The 22364-nt window shown below is 38.8% G+C and overlaps 2 protein-coding genes across 3 annotated transcripts in view; both read right to left on the bottom strand.

Annotated features, from left to right (window-relative positions):
* Window positions 1-1987, bottom strand: part of fbxw4 (F-box and WD repeat domain containing 4) — a 30417-nt gene extending 28430 nt beyond the window's left edge. Inside the window, exons 1-2 of the mRNA XM_020638247.3 lie at window positions 1605-1987; window positions 145-240 (exon numbers count right to left, since the gene is read on the bottom strand). Of these exons, the coding sequence (XP_020493903.2) occupies window positions 145-240; window positions 1605-1789 (281 nt within the window). The 5' untranslated portion in view covers window positions 1790-1987. The remainder of the gene's footprint in view (window positions 1-144; window positions 241-1604) is intronic.
* Window positions 1988-15043: 13056 nt separating this feature from the next.
* fgf8a (fibroblast growth factor 8a) lies at window positions 15044-21888 on the bottom strand. Of its 2 annotated transcripts, none has more exons than XM_065959857.1 (5): window positions 20941-21888; window positions 20808-20844; window positions 19754-19901; window positions 17571-17677; window positions 15044-16230 (listed from the first exon to the last, which is right to left on the bottom strand). In XM_065959857.1, exons 1-5 carry the CDS (start codon window positions 20970-20972, stop codon window positions 15946-15948), a joined length of 609 nt encoding a protein of 202 aa, XP_065815929.1. In that variant the 5' UTR covers window positions 20973-21888; the 3' UTR covers window positions 15044-15945. The 2 variants fall into 2 exon arrangements, with proteins under 2 accessions (XP_065815929.1, XP_020493866.1); XM_020638210.2 differs by having other exon boundaries at window positions 19754-19934; window positions 20941-21884.
* Between the last annotated feature and the right edge of the window lie 476 nt (window positions 21889-22364).

Consider the following 22364-nt stretch of genomic DNA (forward strand, 5'->3'; position numbering starts at 1 on the left):
AAGATGGATATCATCATGTATATGTTTTTAGTGATGAACAGCATGTACCCTCTGAATTCTCAATTTATATAAGTACGTGTTACTTTGCATATGTTCTGGGTATTGTGGATTAAAACAAGGCCTTTTAAACAGTGTATCTCTTACTTAGTTTTCCATTTGAGAGGAATAGTCTTCTTGCAGACACCATCACACCAGTTTTGAGCGACCTTCACTCTCTCCTTCAGTGGGATGTGAGGATATCTGTAATGACAGTTTAACTTGCTTACATCACTGACAACATCAAAAGGCTAAACAAATGAAATAAAGGTTGAAATTCCTATTTGACCCTTTTACTCAATTCATTAATTAATTGCTCAATTACAAGAATATGGTTCATGCTATTTTATAGTCCTTTCCCAAAATTACAGAAAATAACACATTTCCTCACTTCCCTCTAGTGGTATCTCTCTGTGCAGACATTTCTGGTTTGATTTGTCCAGGTTTGCGTATATATATATATATCTGAGAGATGTGTGCCCCACTTCAATACAATGTGGGAGCAGTTATGTTGAAGTAAACACTTTTCAAGCAAATAGTCACAACGATAACTTTTGAGTTCTGTAGATTATCCTGAGCATGTTGGACAATAGGCCTGACTTAAAAAACAATAACATTTGTACACACAGTTTTAACCTAAAAGACAAAATCTCAGGATTGTTTGTGGAGTGCTACAGACAACAAATAAAAGACAATTAGCATCAGGGAGATCAGTCAAAATGTATTCAAGTGTATCTCTATTTTTGCATGTTTATAAAACATTTGCTCTCGTGTGACTGCAAAAAAATAAATGTACGGTAATATGATATTTGATGATGGCGCATGGTGTGTAATTACTCTTTTTCTGACAGAAATGCTATCCAGCACATACATCAGGTATATTAAAACCCGAGTTTGATGATCGATGTTTCCTCATTCTGGTTGTGATTATCTAAAGAGATAGCAACAATCCTGATAATGAAGACAATGTGATTAATCATCATTGTACTGAGTCTGAGAAAAGAAATCTCAAAAACTGAACATGTCAGCGATGACAGAGGGAGGAGGAGGGGGGTATACAGGGGCACCTGAGTTAAGGTTATCTAGGGGGTGGGGCTTAAAGGTTCTGTGGTATAAAATGACCTTTAACTTTGACAGTGCTCACAATAAATGCCTGGCAGGGATTACATTTCAAAATACACATGGCATGTTCCTATTTGTAGGCTACTACACTTTATAGACAACTCTCCCTATCGCTGAATTCATTATATTGATTGATGTTTTTATGATCAAAGTAACAGAAGTAGTAACTACTGTCCTTGTGTGGACAGTGTGGAAAGGCTACAACATATTCAGACTACCTGCAGACAAAATTCAGGGAGTAGTAGCCCACTGTGAGGCTACAGGTAAAACAGAAGTCCTATTTCAAGTCTCTACTTTACCCAAACCCTGTGCCTGTACACATGTAACTTTAGAAGACGAGCCACTTAAGAGTCAACACACAGTGGGGCTAAAGGCAACGCAGCTGAAGCAATATGTCAGAATAATAATAAAGTTTATGCTAAGGCTAGGTAAATCAACGTGCTTACATGTCCGTCCCACTTCGAGTAATCCCAGTGTTTAAACACTCTTTAGCGATCTTCCTCCACACCACGTCCCGGTTAACCAAGTAGTAAGTCCTTTTACAGACTTGAGAGAGGCGACATAAAGATTTGTAGTCCAAACAAGACAAGATATGATAGAGAACATCTTCTGGTAGCTGGGACAACAGCATGCTGAGCCCTCTGACAGTCCTGCTATTCCCTCCTCCTGCAGCCTATATCCGGGTCCTGGTGGTCTGTTACCCCGCACACAGGAGTAGTTTTTATAAAAGTGTGTTAAAGAAAGTAAACAATATTCCATCTTTCAAAGGGGAATGAAACAGAGCAAACAGGAAGCCATTCCAGCTAAGAAGGGACAGCGGATGACGATGACGACGTTACGTAAGTGGACGTGATGACGTATGATTCTGGGGTTTTCTTGCAATGTGTGTACCTTTCAATCCATTGGAGATAAAACATGTTTTCACTTATTTCATGTTTAATGGTAAGAAACTGTGCACTGTCAACCCATAGTTTATTATCTACATTTTATATGCACAAGGTCAAAGTTCTTAGCTCATCTCGCGCAATTCCATTGTCTTAGCATTTAAAGAAAAAAAATTTTTTAGGCTTTTATTTAGATTTTTGTTCTATCTTAATCTGAAAATATTTTCCTTTCTGTTTGAATTCAACCCTGCTCAAAAAAAAAAGTATGTCCTTCTTTTAGATCAAAGGTTACAACATTAACTTAATCACAGAAAAGGGAACTTGTTACGAATCAAAAACTAAAAGAAAACAGCTAAAAGGAATGGAAAAAAATGGAAATGTTTGATGCCATAAGGTGTATATATTACTTTTGACTCTTCAAATGAGCTGTCTGAGAGATTTTTTTTAATGAAATGAAACATTCAAAGATGCAGCAGTGTTGTTCTATTCCATCACATCACAAATAGCATGCGATTAATCACGATTAAATACAATGCATTAATTTTAGACCTTAATTCATCTTGATTGATTTATATAGCCTATATATACACACACACATTTGTGAGTGAGTTAGAATTCAGCTGACAAAAAGCAGAGTGAGTAAAGCAGTCTGCTGCTGAAGGAGCTGCTTAGTGTCTTGCAGGGGGTGAGATGGATTGTCCATGATGAATGTCAGCTTGGCGAATGTCCTCCTCTCACCCACCTCTATAAAAAGTATTTTCCTGTCCCTCTCTGTGCTCCTTCATCCCCAGCAGACCACTGGCTTGAAATGTGCAGACACCATCGCAGTGTCATAAAATGTCCGTAACAGAGTCCTGAACACTCCAAAGGACCTCAGTCTCCTCAGCAGGTGCAGGCCAATGTGGCCCTTCTTGCACAGGACGTCTGAGTTGTTTGACCAGTCCGGTTTATTGTTGTGTGAAACAACCAGGTTTTTTGTACATCTCCAATCGTTTCCAAAGTCCTGAAGCCTCACATACTGTCTGTCACATAGTCTGTTGGTGAGGTAGTCTGTTGTCCATACAGCCAGGTGACAGTCTATGCCTGCTCTTTCTAGCTTCCCGCCAAGCAGTGAAGGCTGGATGGGGTTGAAGGCACTGGAAAAAAGAACATTACCCTCACAGTGCTGCCGGTGTTCTCCAGGTGAGCAAATTAACAATGGGGGAAACCAGTACAAATTAAAACAGTGATCAGTTTCTTGATTTTTTTCCACAACTTATACATTGTATACAGCAGGGATAAAATTGCATACTAGTATTAGATGGCCCTCCACTGACTAGTATCAGCAGCCACTATTCATTTTTTATCTGAACAATGCCTCTGACATAAGCCCTTTTCCTAGTGCAATTCCACAACAACACCGTAACAAAGCTCTGTTGTCATTAAGCCTTACGAGATTCATATTGAATTAGCGTAACAGTGTAATATGGTGTCACAGTCGTTATATTCACGGTGCGTTACAGCGTATCAGATGCACAAAAGACCTTTTAGCACCGTTAAGACAAAGCTAAAGACCCAGCTCTTGCATGAACACTTACACACTTAATGATATTGATGTTTTGGTGGACCAAGGCACACACATAGGTGCAGTAACATTTACATGCACAGTTAGGTTGAGCTTTCAGTTACAGCTTGATCAGGTCATTTAATTGGACTACTGTACTTGTGCTAGTATACAAGCAACATGTGATCATTTATTGATTATATTTATTTTTATATATAAAGGTTTTTACAAGGGTTTTATAAGATGTTTTGTGTGTGATGTTTATAAGAGTGACTGTGAGAAGTTCTGCCAATTCTGCCAAAAGAGCATCAATGAGGCAGTGTAGCCACCTTTGATGAACTTTATTCATGAAAATTCTGCTCTACAGCATTTGCCCCTGGCAACTGTAAGTGCTAATCTTGTTAGGTTGAAGCAGGAAGCTAAGCCCTATAGTTCCAGAGAAGATGATTCTTCAGGCTACATACAGATACATTTAACCAATTGGATTCTTCCAACTTTGTGGCAACAGTTCAGGGAAGACCATTTGCTGATCCAGCTGTGCCCCTCTGTGCAAAGCAAAACCCATAGGGACATAGCTGAACAGTTTTGTGTGGGTGATCTAAACTCCTCTGAAGGCCCTTTCAAAAGAATTTCAACCCTAAATTCTCACCATGAGTTTCCTGCCTCATTTACAGTCACTCAGCACTTTAATAGCCATGGTAAATCTTATGGAAAATTTATAGCAAGGTTCCTGATTTGATACACTTGTTCGCAATTGCCACATGTGAAATAAAAGTAGAGTTGAATTAGGTGTTTCCTGGATTCAGATGTATTGTAGTACTTCAGTAAGTTTTTATTCTATTTCAGTGGTTTTATTGTAAGCTAAATTATACATCTTTAAAGCTACCAAACCAGGTTTAAAGAGTGTTTAAAATACGTATAAAACATTGCTTTAATCTAAAGAAGGGGAAAACTAGTTGCACAGTCTGTTAATTCAATTTAAAGCACAGAAAGACATTGTCAATTTTCATACATGAGGATTTCCAATAAATGGCACACACATCAAAAAGTTCAGTAACTAATGTCATGAATGGTCATTTTCTATATTGACAGGCTACTGGCAAGTGACCTGCTTTTAAAGTGGCTTTTCTAAAAATTGCATTTCATGTCACATTTTTTTCACCTCTGAAGATCTCAGCTTATTTTTGTTCTCACAAAATGAAAGACGGCCTTTCTCCACATTGCTTCTTTTTCCTAAACTAACTATCTGCCCATTTAACACCTTCACGTTTAAATAATCTCTGGTCATTATTGGGACCTACGTATATAATACATTTCTCACTGATGACTGTAATTTTCCCAGCAAAGCTTAAGACTGCTGTACCTCGAAACAGTAGTTTGATCCAGGTTCTTTAAGTGATTTTTGATTAGACTCTTACTTTCCATCGTTATCTATAATTGTGTCTTTTTCAAATGACACAACTTCCGTTTATTTATTTCAACTCTTAGCCCTCATATTTTGCAGTGATCTGTTTGAAACTTTTCAACATGCCTTCCAGGTACTGTGACTCAACTGAAACTGCGTTTTCAAAAGCTTTGTTCTTTTTTGGTTAAAACCTGAAAAAACAAGTAATTTCAACAGAGATGTGACATCAACTGTTTGCAACTGAACTGAACTGATAGTAGAGGTTATTGACTTGAAAAACAGGAAATAGAGAAAAATGGATCCTGCAGAGATAAATATTTACCATTGGTTGCATTATTAGAAGCAACTTGTTTTTAATGTTTACTTTTCAATATGTTCCTTCTATTAAGAGTTAGATACCCTTGTCTTTAATGCCACAGCTACCTCCTAACCTCACACTGTGTCACAATCAAATGACGACTAAAAGTTGATTGACCTCATGACAATTTTTTGGGGTGCTTAACCGTTTAGCATCAGTAGCAACAATTTGTGTTCATTCACATCATGAGGGTCCCCAAGCCTTCAGTTACGATTGGCATCCCTGCAGCTCTTTGATCAGCTGAGCACAGCCGCACATAATTGAAATATGCAGATCGTTTTTCTTTCTTTCTTTTTTAAAACGACATGTCCTCTTGTTGAAAGCTTTGCTCTCTAAAGGGCCATGTCCCAAACACTGGGCCGTCGAAAAAAATCATTTATGGTTGGCTTTCCAGCTGAACTGTCATGGCTAAAAGGAAATGAAGAGGTTGGGAGGAGGGATGCGGGGAGTAGAGGGGACATTTGGGGGTTGTGATGGGGGTGCTTCAAGGGGGCTATGGAAGGGTGGGGTGGGGTGGGGGGTCTTCCCTTTTGATCTTTTTAGGGCAGCAAAGAGGGAGGGGGCTCTGCCTGAGCTGGCAAACACATTTAGCTGGTAATTGTTCAGATCAGACTGACAATCAGTCTTGGAAATGCATGGACAAACAAAAGTTTACAGCTCCAATTGGAAAAGTCAACAGGTCTCACATAAGGCCCGTACATAAACAATGAAACTGTCGAGCTGGAGCTCCACTTTGATCAGTTGTTTGCGTTTCAATTATCCAGCCTGGTTGGACTGGTGGCTTTTGTTAACAATGCTGAATAGAGGCTTGAATTTAATGGGCTGTTTGTCATTTTTGGTAGATTACGTTCACCTTACTGCAGTCAGTACATATGAACATCTGACAGAATGAAATGGATGCTGGTAGTCACATCCTGGTAACTGATGATAATCTCATTACAAAATAAATACAATGTGGACAACTTCTAATAACACCAACATGACAAATCTATAATAAAATCCAACATTTAATTCTTTGTGTACTGGATAGTTATTTTCCAACATCTTACTGTAAACCTGTAAGTCTTTTTCTCTGTATTATAGTTATTTGTTTCTCGTTCAAAGCCTTTCGCAAATTTTGAGGATGATTTTTCTGGTTGAAAATTGTAAAATGTGTTATTTGTGTATGTGTGTGTGTATTTTATCATTCACAGACTATGGTATAAAATATTATAGCACTTATACTGTTGCTCCCACGAGATGTGATGGCTAAGAAAACTCTTGAGCACTCTGCTAAACTGTCATGTTTAAGAAATGTATTGTAAAAACCAATTCACACTTAATCTCTTGCTTTGGACACACACAATGTAAATGCTTGTAAGAAGAAGTTTTAATTACTACAGAGTACTAAATGTTACAAATTAGTAAGTTAAGGAAAAACTTAGTTGGTCAAAGTTTGATGAAAAAATGTAATGAAAATACAAACAAACAAAAACAAATAGATCAATAAAGAAAGGAACCTTGTAACTCAAGTAGAAAAATCCAAGGACATTTTAGCCACCATGCAATCCAATTACATCTTTTCTGTCTGGTTATGTTTTATCTATCCAATAAAGACTCAGACAACAAAGATGCAGGCTGATTGTCTTCAAAATAAAAGGTTCAGATTTATAAATCCAGTGTATTCTTATTTTCGAAGTAGGTATATGAAAGTGCGTCATTGTTTTAACAATTGCATTTGTTATATTCAATTGAAATTGTAACAGTCAGTCTCGGTTCATGGGCCTTACAAAGGTCCTCATGTTTTCAGGGATTTTTATTAATTTGTGACAAAATAACTCGGAGGAGTTTTTTTCCTATAAAATGGCAAAATAATTTCTAAATTCAAGATTTTTTTTTAGTTGATCTCAATGGCTGATGAAGTGGCAAATTATATGGTCAAAAACTCATTTGAGGAATTCAGATTACAATAACTATGACTCTCCCACTATCTAGTCCTTATAGTCTGTATCTAACTGAATGTTTTAGAGAATATACAAGTAGCTAGAGGTTGTAAGTAGTTTTTGATGGGGGAAGCTTCTGTGTCAGTTTGTGGCATGAGGCTGCTTAGGGAGGCAGGGTCGCGTTCTCCGGTCACCCCTGCTATTCCAGGGTCTCAGCAGGGGTTCGAGGCAGGGGTTAAATTGCTCCCTAAGCAAATGAAGAAAGTAGCTCTGTTTGTTTATCCGGGGTTAAAGATGATGCTTGTGGCTCAATAAAATGGATGAAAGCAACGTTCCCTCTGTTTTTTTCACCAGAATTGCTCCACATTTGCATGGCAGTACTAGCGACATAGAAGGTGTGATTTTTCCCACAGGCCAGCCCTTCTCTTGAGGTTCCCTCTGACTTTAAGGACACTGAGACAGTGACGGGGGCTGTAATAGAGAAGACAGACTAGGGTCCCAATTAAATCAATTTACACAAAGTCTGCTAGCCTTCCAGAGGGTCAGCTAATTCTGCATTTAAGAACTTATCATACCCACTGAGTCACCGGCAAAACCATATTTTCTCTTAAAAATGATCAAAACTGCATATAGAGAATATTTTTGGTTAAATCTTTGAGTTACTCTCAAAGACTTGGCTTTGAATGATCAGGTGTCTGCTTAGGGAAGTCTAAAAAAAGACATCCCTCTGTTAATCCAATGTGGAAGGAGTTAAGCAGATTAATGTCAAGTATTGTAGAGACCATTTAATTCAACGCTTTCAGTTAGACAAACCCTCATAGGTCAGGATTAACTCCTGAAAAGAACTCAATTTTTAAGCTGTCTTTTCAGCAGGAAAGAAATGTCGTGTCACAACTTTTCCATCAAGACAAATATCTTCTTTTTTTTAAAGAAGTTGGTTAAGTTTGATTTTATAATGTGCTATCTTGACATAGCATACATTTAAAAATTATGTTTTTATGTTTAAGAGCGAAGGTAAACATGTCAATATGATAGGGTATCTTATCCAAAAACCTGGGGATGTGTTTCTATATATTTAGAACCTGGGTTTAGTCAAAGAATTCTCAGCAAATATTAACACTTTTTACCACAAAGCTCCAACTACACCAGTCAGAAGGCTGTCCTTAATTTATTTAATCACTGAAACATGGGGTACAGGTAACCCTAAATACATGACATTACAAAATAAGGATAATGTTTGTAGGATGCCTAAGATGACGGCAGAGTCTGATGCTGAAATAGCATTTTTACTAACCCCTGATGTTGTATGATATGGGAGCTGCCCTGGTGCCTTTGGAGTAGTCATTGGTCTGGTATTCTGCTGGATTTCGTTCCTGGCTACCCTGAGAGTCTTCTTGTTTGTTGAGTGCTTGCACTCTGGAAGGGCCATTTGCTAGGCTTTAATGATGCAAATAATCACAGTGGTTATGGGTTCAAACCCAATTTTGGTTATTGATGTCCTCCCATAGATAACAGGGGCTGTGCAGTTGGTGGTGACAGTTCCTAAAGTGTTACAGTGCCCCGACTCTTGCAGGCTGCACCTTGAGGTGTGGCAGAGAAAGCTTGCTGGTGTTGACCTGTAGTTGTTCTTTCATGATTGGCTGACTCTGCAGACTGGCCTATAGCAGTCCACAGTGTGGTAAGTGCTTGTGAGAAGTAATCACCCGAAGTGGACCGCCTGAAAAAGATCAGGTAAAGCTTGTGCCAATATTCTTTAATAGTGGTGTCACAAGTCAGGAAGTATGGGTTTCATCTTGCACATGCCAAACTGTCCTAGGGAAGATGGCTTCAAATCATGGTCTGTGCCAACTCATTTGATAAAGTTGCCCAAGTCGTTCCTTGTCTTGAATGTCCCTAATGGTGGTTGTGAGATTGCCAAAACAGGACCATGAGGTGAAGGACAGTGTGACTGTATACTTACTGGCAAGGGTGATGGTGTCTTCTCTGGTGTAGAGAGTCAGAAAGTGTGAACCATTGCTACAAAGCCTACTCTGTACTCTTAGTAACTACCCTAGCCACCCTAAGGGTGCACTCACACTAGGCAATCCGTACCAAAGCACGCTTCACCCTCAAAGTCCAGTTTGTTTGACTAGTGTGAGTGCTCTGTTTCATGCTCAAGCACAGGAAACTTCCTTGGCCCTGGCATGGTTGAAAGAGAACAGCTTCAATTATCGAAACATTTCGGAGTCTTATGGTTGTATCTGAATAAAATTACTCAAAATAAGCCACAAAGTCAGTAAAGTCTTGTTCTCTTTGTTGTTCTCCGATGTGCAGATGCAGACTCGACCGTGCGTCCCTTTTACATTTTTTGAGTCGGCCGGTCTTGTAAACTAAGCAAGCTTCATGATCATGTAAAGCCACGCATGTGTTTTATTGCAACGTTATATACAAGAGGTGATGGTGCTCAGGCCCGTTTAGTCCTTGAGCACTGTGAGTGCATGCCAGCTGTGGAATAAAGAGGGGGCGCAATAGCGCTTCAGCATAGTACTGGACATCTGGGCCTAGTGTGAGTGTGCCCTAACTCTGGATTTATCTATGGGTTTGTTCCAGAGGTCTTTCCAAAATACATTACAGCAAAAAGACAGACAAGATCAGACACAAGAGTTTCTCTCTCCTAGATGAGCTGCCTTCTGGAACCGATAAGTCACATCTACGGACACATTGCTGTTCTGTCAGGGTGTGCTCCCTTTGTCTTGTCTCAATGGGCTTACAACAGGTCATTTTTGCCTTAAGATCGGGAAGTAGTTGACCAGCACAAAGGGAGTGTCCAAACAGGGATAAGCATGGTTGTTACCTCACTTGGGCCCTCTGGACTTTAGGATGCCAGAATAGTAATGCCAGGGGCTGTTAGCATGTGTAGCCCCACAGGGAAGCACGGCAGGAGTCTCAGTGTGAAAAAGGCTCTTTGATGGCAGGACGCAGCTCACACATTTCGCTCCTCTTCTCAAATTATTTTAGGAGGCTAGCCAGTGGCAATGACTTTTAGTATAGAGTAGCAGGAAGGGACCACCAGAGCTGGGCACACGTCTGTTAATCTGTTGATCGTAAATTTTCAGAATTAATTTTGTTTTTATTTTTAAAGTGAAAGTTAATCTGAAAAAAAATATTATTTAAATATTTCACTTCTGGTAAATTTGTTTTTTGTTGAACGTCATTTTTGTTACTTTTATTCACTTTCGCCCACTCAAGTGAAGAGACACATCTGCAAATGAGGTGTCAATTGAAAGGGTCAGAGTGCATTAATTAGTATAGTGAATACAGGTGACAATTTGGAACAGCAGCGGAAGTTTTGAAATAATCCGTCGATTTTTATGGATGTAAGGTGTTTGGATCAAATCTTTTACTGGATTTGGATCATGGGGACCTTTAACGATGCAGCAGACTTGTTTGTTTAGTCAGTAGTCTGACAGATGCTTAGATTGTTGCACCACAATGTTAGATTGATCTTCACATGGATTACATGGTCGGAATCACAAGAACTGTATATGGCGATAATGTTCATTTAACTTCACTTAATTATTAGCAGAATTGATGAACTGATATTGAAGTTAAAGTTTTTTGGTAACGGAGTTTACATTTTGATACACTTTTCCCCCCTCTGGGGACCACAAGGTGGCATGTAGCACAGCTACTCTACTACTCTTCAGTCAGACAGACCTTGTGTTACCTGCCCAAAAATAAATTATTGTAAGTTTAAACTGTGGAATGAAAAAAAACAAAAAACTTTTACATGGTTATATTCAAGTTGTAACACTCTGAATAATAAAGGTTGATATTTAGTGATGCAGCATACGGTACCAAAACTGTTATAATAACTTCCAAAATTATAAATCACATGAAGTAGAAACTGGTAATTACCATTTTATAATGTGGAGATTAATTGTATTTACGTTCGCTTATCTTCCAAAACTTCCTCTGGTAAAAGGTTTGACGGCAAAAATGATATTGTGCTTTGTGCTGTAAAAAAGAAAATGCTTTGTGTCCAGGCTATGAATAATGGCTACAACATGCTTAACTACCTGTTGCTATTAAATGTTTCCCTACTTTCAACTGAACAAATCAGATATACTGATTTTTCTGAGCACATATTTTTATTTGGATTATCACAATTGATCCACACTAACATAACATAACAGAACTAATAACGTAAGTGACAAATATTACACTCAAACACTGGCTAAACAATATTCTGATCTGATTATGATATACCAGCATTGAAACACACACACACACACACACACACACACACACACACACACACACACACACACACACACACACACACGCACACACATACACATACACACACACTGCTGCTGGGATTGTTCAATCTGATGAAACAACAGGGCGTTAAGAGGAGGAAGATGGAACAATAACAGCAGAGATACTGAGCGTTACACAACCTGAAGGAAGCTAAAGCCTAAAAACAAACACAGTGGTATCATCCCCACAACAGCAAAGTGCTCTGACACTGATGTGTTACTATCTTCTAAAAAGGAAGGAGGGGGTCTTCATGACTTCAAATGACCTTGTTATCCCTGTTGGGATCAGACTAAGAATACTCTCCCTGTTAGCTTTCCCTGGTCATGTTTCATGTGGGGAGAAACCAAAGACCACAGAGTTTCCTTTTGGTTCAGTGAAGTTCCTCAACTGGTTCCATGTGCAGGTGTTAGTGCTTTAATGTCAACAATTCTGATCTTTTATTTGTACTCTCCAACCCCAGACAATTACATTATAAACATCTGAGTGATCAGATGGTCTCTCTATTAGACATAACTTCAACAGACACTAATAAATACAAACCCTAACCCTAACCCATTGGAAATAATGTAATGACTTTTCTAAAGTGGGCATTGGATGCATTTAATGTAATAGCAAGGAGCCAAATTATTTTTGGTTGCCTCACCTTATTTACCAACCCTATATCTGATGTTTATTTGCTTATACTTTGTTTTCCTTTATTTTGGATTAGATTATATTCCAATGAAATGTTTGTTGTGCCAAGGTAGCTGGTGTTTGATGTTTAGTTTTGGTGTCTGACTTCAGAGAGAGGTTTGGTTTAGCCAACCCGCCACTCTGGTCAAGGAAAGGTCATAGTCATGTTTTGGTTCAATATTGCTACATTAAACACATTTTATGTTAGACTTCAATTAACTTTTGAATTATTTTAATAGTTTCTTAAGACCATACATTTTCTTTACTTCAAACAAGTGTTGAGCGTGCGTTAACATAATCAACAAATTCACGGTTTCACAGGAGCAAATATTGAAATGCAAGAGTTAAGGTTATAGAAAACAAAATATTACATTTTGCTGATGTTCAGTACCAGCATTTTGTGAGCAGCCAAATATTATTTTCCTCTTGTGTATATATATATATATATATACATTTTTTTTTTTTTAAACATTACTTTCCAACCAAAAGTAATTGTTTAATTTGTGTATTAATTGTCATAAACACACACTATGAGATAGAAAGAACTACCTGTATGCTAACAGTTTCAGTTGTACTTGACAAGAATTGACAGGCTCTGCTTTTAATTCAGGAACAATAATCATATGGCAGCGACCAATGTTCTGACATGCAAAGACCCTATACTAGCATCTAGCAATAGTGCTATGGCCTTCCACAGTCTCTGGAGACAGCCAGACAGTGATGGATTGCTGACCACATACAGCTTACTAACAAACAAGCTGACACTATGTAAACACTACATTAATTATCTGTAATGTAGACTGCAGTTCATCCTGAATGTTTAAATATTTCATGTAGTTGCTGAGGCTAACACTAACATTTCTAACATGGTTTTTACTTCTAAGGATAAAGATTATCAGTGATGTTTGGGTAGATGTGCTCTACAAACTGACTCGTATAATCAGTATATACTTGTACTTGTATGATATGAAGAGGTTAACTACAATCATTATTTGACACTGAAAGGTTAGGCATTCATTGGATCATTGGTTTATGACAAACAATAATGTGTATTAAGTTGCATGTTAGCCTATTAGCTTTTGTTTTACAAGGGGATAAAAGCATTATTTTTAACATATTTAAATATTTTTCAGAAACAGACTTTTTCTGAGATATTAAGATCTCAATTTTCTGTTATGACACAGCTGAAGTCAGCCTTTTTAACATGAAGTCTTGAAGCAGGAGAGGCCAGCTAGCCTGGCTCAGACCAAAAGTCCAAATAATACAAACACTTTAATAGAAAAATAATCATGTAATGATTGTGTTATATCTCATTTGTTTATCGTTGATAAAAGAAAAAGAAGAAAAAGACGGTTTTTTTTGGTCCAACAAAATCAGGGTGTAGTGTCTGTGCAAGATTGAAACGATATCAGAGCTATGAGGATTAATATTGTTTGTTAAGAATAATTCATAAAAATAATAAACTGATTAGAAAGTGAATACTAAAAATATCTGTAATTCAAACATTCAACCATGATTGTAAACGTTTAGTTTGTCAGTTTTTCAAAACATGTCAGCTCTATTTTTATTTTAAAGGACATTAAATCATTTATATGAAAGCAGGGTTTCTGAAAACAACAAGGGGTGACACTTTATAATAACCATCATCTAGAAAGGGTAAATTGATAGTTAATTAAACTTGAGTTAATAGTTATTTTACTGTTTACAAAGAATGAAATGATAGTTAATCATTTTTGTAATGTTTTCATTTATGTTATGTTAACAGTTTATTGTTGCACATTTTAACATTTTATACACTTTATAAAGTGTTTGTTAAAGATTACTAAATGATTTATATAACAGATCTATAAACATGACATTGTACATGGACCAGATATTTGTTAATGGTTAATAATTAGTTTATAAACTGTCTATTAACATTCTGTGGATGACCATTATAAAGTTTGAACTGAAGATTATTAAAAACTTGTATTAATACTTTGTAAAGCATCTATAAACATTTTGTAGATGGATAATTAATACTCAATGGTTAATAATTGGTTTGTAAACCATCTACAATCATTATCTACTTTGTAAATGGTTCATAAATACTGTGTAGAGCATCTATAAACATTATTTGGGTGGTCATTATAAAGTTGGAAGAAGTTATTATAATCTTCAGTTCCAACTTTATAAAATCCATCCAAATAATTTTAATAGAAGCTTTACAAAATATGTAATAATGATAAATAAAGTGTTTGGTCCATCTATGTCATGTTTATAGATGTTTCATATAAATCATTTGGTAATCATTAACAAACACTTTATATAGTGTATAAAATGTTATAATGTGTGCAAAAATAAATTGTTAACATAACATCAGTTACAGCATTACAAACATTATTAACTATCATTTCATTCTTTGTTAACAGTAAAATAACTTTAAACTAAAGTTGATTAACTATCAATTCAGCCTTTATTGATGATGGTTATTATAAAGTGTTACCAATCATTTTTCTTATGATCACAAGTGTAAAATATTTAGTATTTAACGATTAGTTTGCCTATATATTTATCATTTCATTTCATGTAAGTAGCTCATAAGGTTAAGATTATGCATTGTCACTGCTGCAGATTATGTGGGTACAAATGTTGTGTTAATCATCATAAAGATAACCTTTATCAGAGTGTTTTAAACACAAAGTTGTTCCTTTTACCCTTCATAGCATACAGGAGTCTTTGGTTAATGTACAAACAGACCGAGCTTGAGGATTATAGGTGTCTTATCTTTGTTTCACAGATCGATCCAAAGCAAGCATGTACCAAACAAGAGTTTAATATCAGTATTTTAATGTACATTTATTATACATTTTAAATAAATATTCCATCCTTAAATTTATTTTTCACATCCTCAAATAAAAATATAGTTTTATATATATTTATATAAAAACAGACATTCAGGGGGCAACAAGAACACAAAAGGGAGAGGGGCAGTTTGTGTCAGGGGGTTCCTTACACATCAATGCATTTTGTACACATTAACATTACAGTCAGAACAGGAAACCTGTGATTATCAAATGTAGCTGCCACATTGTTCCATCAGATGCTATTAAAGTTCTGTTTGCTTCAACTGTGTGAGAAAGAAGCAGAGTGAGAAACACGGTCAGGATGAAGCATCTAGCAGAAGCTTTCACACTGCAGTGTCACCACCATTATGCAACGTTTACTGACACCCAGCGCTTTCAAACACAGTGTGTGACAGTTTGTGTCCCTAAACGCAGCGTTCCCTGGCAGTGCGGTCAATCAGGGCCCTTCAAGTCTCCTTGAGCAGCAGGCGAGAGTCCAAAAAAATGACTCCACTGGTCAAAAAAAACCAAACAAAAACTAAACACAAAGCACTCTACAGAGATGTCCTTGATAAGTCAGACAACAAGTTATGTGCATCTAAGAACAAACTTTTCTCTCTTCTTCTTTTTTTTTTTTACACAGGTCAGTACTAAGTCTGGAGTACAAAAATAGATTTCTCATGTATTTTTGTCTATTTACAGTTTTTTCAAGAAAGATAGAAAACAAACTACACATTAAGATATAGTAATGCTCAGTATAAAAAATGTCTCTAGAGGTTGTTGCAGAGCAGAGGAGATTATCTGCTGCTGGTAATTCAGTCAGTTTGTCAGTTTCTCCTCCTTTCATCTCTGTCTTTTCTTTATTCCTTCCCCTCCTCAGCGCTCTGATGAGTACCGTGTACGTTTAGTCCTTTGACTGAAGGGATAGTGGATGAAGTCGAAAGGGTGGTGGTGGCTCGAGTGTGCGGGCTGCTGCCCCCTAGGCAGCCTCTTCATGAAATGGACCTCCCGCTGGTGCTGGCGTGTCCGCGAGCCTTTCCGTGGCCGCCCACGGCGCGTAAAGGCCATGTACCAGCTTTCATAGCGAGCGTTCCTCAAAGCCGTGTAGTTGTTCTCCAAAACAATCTCAGTGAAGATACAGTCACGGCCTTGTCCGTTTTTCTGCAAAAACACAAACGTAGAAAAAACTCAGCAAGGATGTTCAGAGAAGATTCCTCAATGAAGATTTACAGATGGGAAGTATCGGATGTATAAAGGGCTTCCCTATTCAGCCTGTTCCCTGCATGCACACACACTCACTTACAAAGCCCTCCCCTCATACATGTAGCATATGCTACAGTCATTACAGATCAGAGAGAGGGGGATGACAGTAAGCGATGACTCTTCTCCCCCTTCAGAAAACATCCAGCAGCCCTTGTGGGTCAGTATCTGCAGGACAGATCCTCCTGCCATAAAGCCTTAATAAGCCCCCAAGTTTCACTCCACTCTGGTTTAAACTCTGGTTGCATTACAGGTGTGGCTAAATTTGTCCTACAAAGTCCGCTTGTATTGAATACCAATCAATATAACTTTGAATACATCTCAGCAGTCCTTCGCTGGGTTCGGTTAAAGCTCCATTAGATCCGGCTTTTGACCTTAGACAAAGGTGCAGCTCTAGGAAGAGACAGTAAACAAAAAGGTGGTTGAAGTATGACCTCTAGTTCGGGATATTATCAAGTAAAAAACGTGATGCAAATTCCCTCGGTGACAAAATGTACAGTAAGGTCAGCTGACGCAGAATTCACTGGCATGGACACACAGTGCTAACCTACTGTAACAAGTTTCCACCTTATTGGACAAAATAGTGTGTTAAAAATAGTCATGTGCTTACATACACCCAAAAGACACACTCTCTATTTATTCTGTCTCTCGTCAACTCACACACACACACACACACACACTGGGGCCAGTGCAGGCTGTGACTGGGCCGGTAGCTCATGGCAGATGGTGTACGAGGCAGGGTGCTGGGTGGGTGAAGGGGTGTGTGTTTGGGGGGGGCTGCAGAGAGGATGAGAGGATGGCAGCTATGTTTATTAGCCATCACAGTAAGAGAGGGACACTGAGATCGCCTGAAACACACACCAAGAACCTCGGATAGCACCAACAGCAGCATACCAGGCTCTAACCCCTACACTGTATAACTCCTGTTTGAGGACAGTATTATAAAGATTACATACACTGAGCCATCATATAACTAGCATTAGCCTCCATCAGCCTCTCAACACTCTGTACCCAGATCACCTCCACTCCACAGATTTATTCAGTGCTGTCAACTACTGAAACTTCTTCAAATTATTTGCAATTTTCCTTTGCAAAACAGAAGTCCACAAAACAAATGCTAAATCCGTCTCTAACTCCTCTTACTGTGCTGCTACAACTGTTGACATTTTGACCCCAGCTACCATAAGCTAGCCAACCTTTTGCCTCTGCTCCTGTTGTCTGAGGTCAACTTTTCCCCTTACCTTGCCGATGAGCTTCCCTCGCTTGTTCATGCAGATGTAGAAGCCCGTTTCCGCTCCCTTGATGCGCACTCGGCTCCCAAATGTGTCTGTTTCCACAACGAGTTTGGCTAAAAGAATTTAAGAAAAGAGAGTAATATTAGCAACAGCAGCTCAGAACAGCATGGTTTGGAAAGGACTTATGTTTTGTGACTATTTTTAAAACATGGAGAAATGATTCATCAGTGCAGAGGAACAAACAAAAAAAAACAAAAAAATAATGTTCCAATGTGTTTTCAAGTATACATAGTCTCTTTTCTCTATTTCATCCATGCACACACACACACACACACACACACACACACACACACAGCCATGCATAAAAACCTGTGGGACCATTCCTGGGGATTTATGCAAGCTGAGATTCTTGCAAAATGATAAAACCACGTGTCTCTTGGTTCCTTGAAAGCTAAAGAGGGGATCCTGGCAGGCCCATCAGAAATTCCTTTTAGAATAAATCTGCACTGACCTCACACATAAAGCTCCATGTCTATCTATATATCCTGACTAGTACTGAAGGAAACAGGAAATATGGACAGTTCACAGGGAATGACTTGATAGAGCTTTTGGCTTTTTGTTGTTGTTGCTTTTTAACAAGATAAAGACAATTATACAGAATATTGTGATGCAATTTGTTTTACACTGACAGATATCTTCAGGTCCTATTCAATGTTCTGCAAATATGTATTTGTATGCAGCATATCTGATTTTCTGAAGGATATTAACCAGAACATTAAAGCCAATAGGAGATTGTTACTTGGCAATAACCAGTGTGTTAGTGGGGTCACTGAAGTTGGGCAGGGACTTTTCCCACCATCCCACTGACAAACCAATCTACTTAAATCCTGAGTTATAGATGAAGTTAGATTTGGCAGTTTGAGCTAAGCTGATTGGGGGACAGAGTTTGGGTCATAGAAAGGGATTAGAGACACACGCATGGAGTTCTTCTGACAAGTGAGCTCTCAAAATATCTTAAGGTGACCTGAATAGCTGGTGCTCTTTTCATGAGAATGCATATAATTACATCCTGCAAAACGGACATTTGAAACCTCTGTATAGACAGCAGCAACAACCACACTGTTACCAATGGGTATTTGATGGATGAGTGGATGTTCTGATTATTTTATTCGGATTCAGTTGTAAATATTCTTAACTACAAAAACAAAATGTGGGGTAAAGGGGGCTTCAAGGCTCAACTTGACCCATTCGGTTCTGAAGCTGGATGAAGTAGGGGGGCTGAAGTTGGGGGTGGAGGTGGGAGAAGGAGCTATGCAGGAAATGTTCGGGAGGTAGAAGTAAGATTGCTTCTAATGGTTCTTCCAGACCTGCAGGATCTCTGGAGGATCACCCCTAGCACCATCTACAATCCACTGGACAGTTTCCCCTCCAGAATTACAGAGTGGGATTACAAAATAGTGAACATAGAGACCATCTCCCCCAATCAGCTATTGGGTTGAGGGATAAAGGCCTGAATAATTTTCAAATTGGGTTTCACTTTTGTCTGGATATTTCAGTAATCAAACTGGAACACCTTTGAATGACTGAATGAATGGGCCTTCATGCAATGCATTCTGCAAATATGCTGTGTGCATTTGGAATATACCTTCTCTTATTGTCCTCTATCATGAATTGCTATTGATGAAAAAGATTAAATATTTCATTTAATTTTTTTAGTTTTCTCATATATATATATATATATATATATATATATATATATATATATTTACATCTTAGACACTTAACTCTATAAATGGCCTATTTCATTGGCTGTCAGTTTAATGACATTAGATACTGGCCTAGAACAAAAAAATAAAATATTCACAAAGTAAAAATAAGAGGATAAGAATATATTATCGTTTTATATTTTTTTGTGAGTAAAAAGTTATCAAAATAGTCAAATTAAATAAATGTACGGAAAAGGAAAAAGGAAATTGATGCCTTATCAGAGCAGGAAACCTTGAATTTCTCAAACGCCGCCTGGACAAAGGAGGGAACTTAAATAAGGTTTGTTTCTTCAGGTAATTAAATTAAATTAAATCAACAGGGTTTTCTAAGCATGGGTGCAGATGGCAATACATCTATACCTGTTGGGGATAAAAAATAAAAAAAAGTATCACACATGTTGTTCGTTTCTTAAAATGACTTACCGTGCACATCTCCATCGTCAGCCATGGCGTTGATCTTCTTGTTGGGCAGGACCTGCACATGCTTGCCGCTGGTCCGGCTGTACAGCTGGTAGATCCGGATCAACCTGCGGCTCACGCGGTCCGTCACTTTGCTCTGCTCGCTTACATGCTGCGTGAAATTAGGCGGGGACTGATTGGTTACCTGTCAGAAATTAGATGTCGTCACAATCATCATTATGTATACATTCGTCCTAGTAAAGTATTTAGATTTGTAGGTTTCTAAATTCCTACTGAGCAAAAGGGAGATTTAAAAAAATGCTGACGTAGTGAGAATGAGGCCAATTGCGTGTTATCTGGTCACGGTAGGAAATGGTTTAAACACTTAAACACAGTGGGAAAAGATATCCCCACGCAACAACAGCTTGTTGTTGTTTTTTCCCAGAGCGACAAGTGTAACAAGTTCCAGGAGAGCTGCTGCCAAATGAAATTAACAGCTTCCAAAAAAGACGCACGGCGTGATTACAGGTTGTGCGCACAGGAGAATGTGTACCACAGCGCACAGGGAAAAAACTCTTTGAACGAAAATATTTCCCCACGGAATTATTATTTTTTTCAATTTACAGAACATCTAATCAAAATGTATATAAAGTTTTGGATTTTCTTTTTTTTTTTGCGATCTCGATCCTGCGCTTTCCTTGTGATGGAATGGCTGCTGCTATAACGGAAACATTGGCCCTGCTTACAGTGAACCCCACGACATTTTTCACAGGACTCGCAAGCATCTCCCTCTGTGCCCGCGCGCCCTGTGCCAGGGCCGGTGTGTTCATCAGCAACCTGCCAGCAGGCCGCGCGCCGCGCTACCCGGCACACCGTGTGTGCAATCTGATATTGTTGTATCACAGAATGTTGATGATCCCTCACCTTTCCCCGTCACACTGTTATTGTGCACTGTACAACAACTTTAACTGCGCTGTCTTACATATATTCCCGAAGCTATAAACACGATTTCCGCGCTCATTGTAAACAAACGTATAATAAAACATTTTAATTGAAAGATGTGAAGGTGGTGACATACCTGAGCATAGTAGCAAACTGCAAGTAAGTGTAGAAACCTGCGAAGAAGAAGAAAAACACGCGTTAAGTTCAATTGGAGCTGCGTAAAGGAGCATCAGCAGTTCGTGAAGAGTGAGAGTGGGGAACAAACTTACAGATAGCTACGTCTGGATGGAATTAGTTGCATGTTGTAATGAGGTTACAGTCTTTCCCAGGTTGTTCGGAGAGATGGTCTCGTTAAAATCAAACAGTCAAGTCCAAAGATTTCACCGAAAAGGATCAGGGGGTTCTGACAGAAAGGGTCATGCATGTCCTGCGGACATATTCTCCATCGATTAATTGTCCGTCACTGTGGAAGCTCCTGCTCGGCTGAAATATCTTATTAAAATTATGAATGATAAGTTCCTATCAAATATAAGCCTGACAGCCTGTGTCTGTCAGAAGGCAATGCAGAGTCTAAGTGCACTTGCAGAAGTGGATCTGTGCGATGAAGTTTTGGGAAAAGCGCTGCAGGTTTTTTTTTCTTCTTCAATTTTTCGTCCGCGCTGTCAGACTATTCCTCCAGGTTTGTAATCCCTATGGTGCTCTGCGGCCTTCAGGTGTGTGTGATCTCGGGCTGGTTTGGGCTCCTCAGTGGTCTCCCAGTGACTCGTTGCTGCTGCTGCTCCGCTCGCTTGTGTCAGGACTGCAGGCAGGACGCTCCTTCTCTCCTCTCTGCTCCCATCCCACTCCGTTGCCTTGTCAAGCCTCTCGCTCAGGCGCTAACACACCCCCGGTTAAAATGGCAGGCTGATCTCCAAAGAACAAGCCCCCTTTTCCAACAGAACAAAAGCGGACAGCCCCGGCCCCACTCCACCCCCCTTGATTTAAAACATCTCTTTACCTGAGGAGCGGTCCACATGGGATAAGGGGGAGAAAGGGGCGAGGAGGAGCCTGGGCTGCCACTAGAAGTCTGTGGGAAAAAAAAAAAAACAAGAATCCAAAATAAGTGCATCTGAACATGATGATACCCAGTTAGGGATTGCTTTTATTAGTTGATGAAATCTGCTGACACCACAAGACCCTCACTCGCATCCCTCTTCTCCTCTAACGCACCAGTTTTGGGGACGCACTGTGAGAGAAGCTGGAGCTGCTCAGCTTTGTGTATTGAGAACGCAAAGTGTGAGACATATTAAAAGGATTACAGGCGATTAGCGTTTTTAAAACTCCCCCTCCCTTCATTTGATAAAGAGAGGTTCGTCTTCTTCTTCTTTTCTAGAAGAGGGAACTCATCTGCAGTGACAAAGAGGCTTTTACAGACTAACATGCATGTAGGCTATAGGCTACTTCTGCAAAGCTGCAGAAGACAGAGTGAAACCTCGGGTCATTAGGAAGAACATGACGCGTTCACACCTCACAGCTCGGCCAAGGACATTAATTAGTCCCTTTTATTTTTGACATAAGTGATGCTCCACATTAATTATCTGCAAACTGCGCCCTTTAATTATTACATCTCTCACTTGACCCGCCATTATCAGTTAGACTTTACTGACTGATCTGGCCATTAATTAGACAGCTTGGTATCGGCCACAGCAGGGAC

The sequence above is a fragment of the Labrus bergylta genome, chromosome 10 (genome assembly GCF_963930695.1).
Source record: "Labrus bergylta chromosome 10, fLabBer1.1, whole genome shotgun sequence".
In the NCBI taxonomy this organism is placed as follows: domain Eukaryota; kingdom Metazoa; phylum Chordata; class Actinopteri; order Labriformes; family Labridae; genus Labrus; species Labrus bergylta.

What these genes read in the sequence shown, in the direction of transcription:
- fgf8a (XM_020638210.2), bottom strand. Translation starts at nt 20,972, where the DNA reads ATGCAACTAATTCCATCCAGACGTAGCTATCT. An exon ending in CCATCCAGACGTAGCTATCT is followed by an intron (nt 20,845 to 20,940) that starts GTAAGTTTGTTC and finishes TCTTCTTCGCAG; the next exon opens with GTTTCTACACTTACTTGCAG. An exon ending in TGACGATGGAGATGTGCACG is followed by an intron (nt 17,678 to 19,753) that starts GTAAGTCATTTT and finishes AAATTCTTTTAG; the next exon opens with CCAAACTCGTTGTGGAAACA.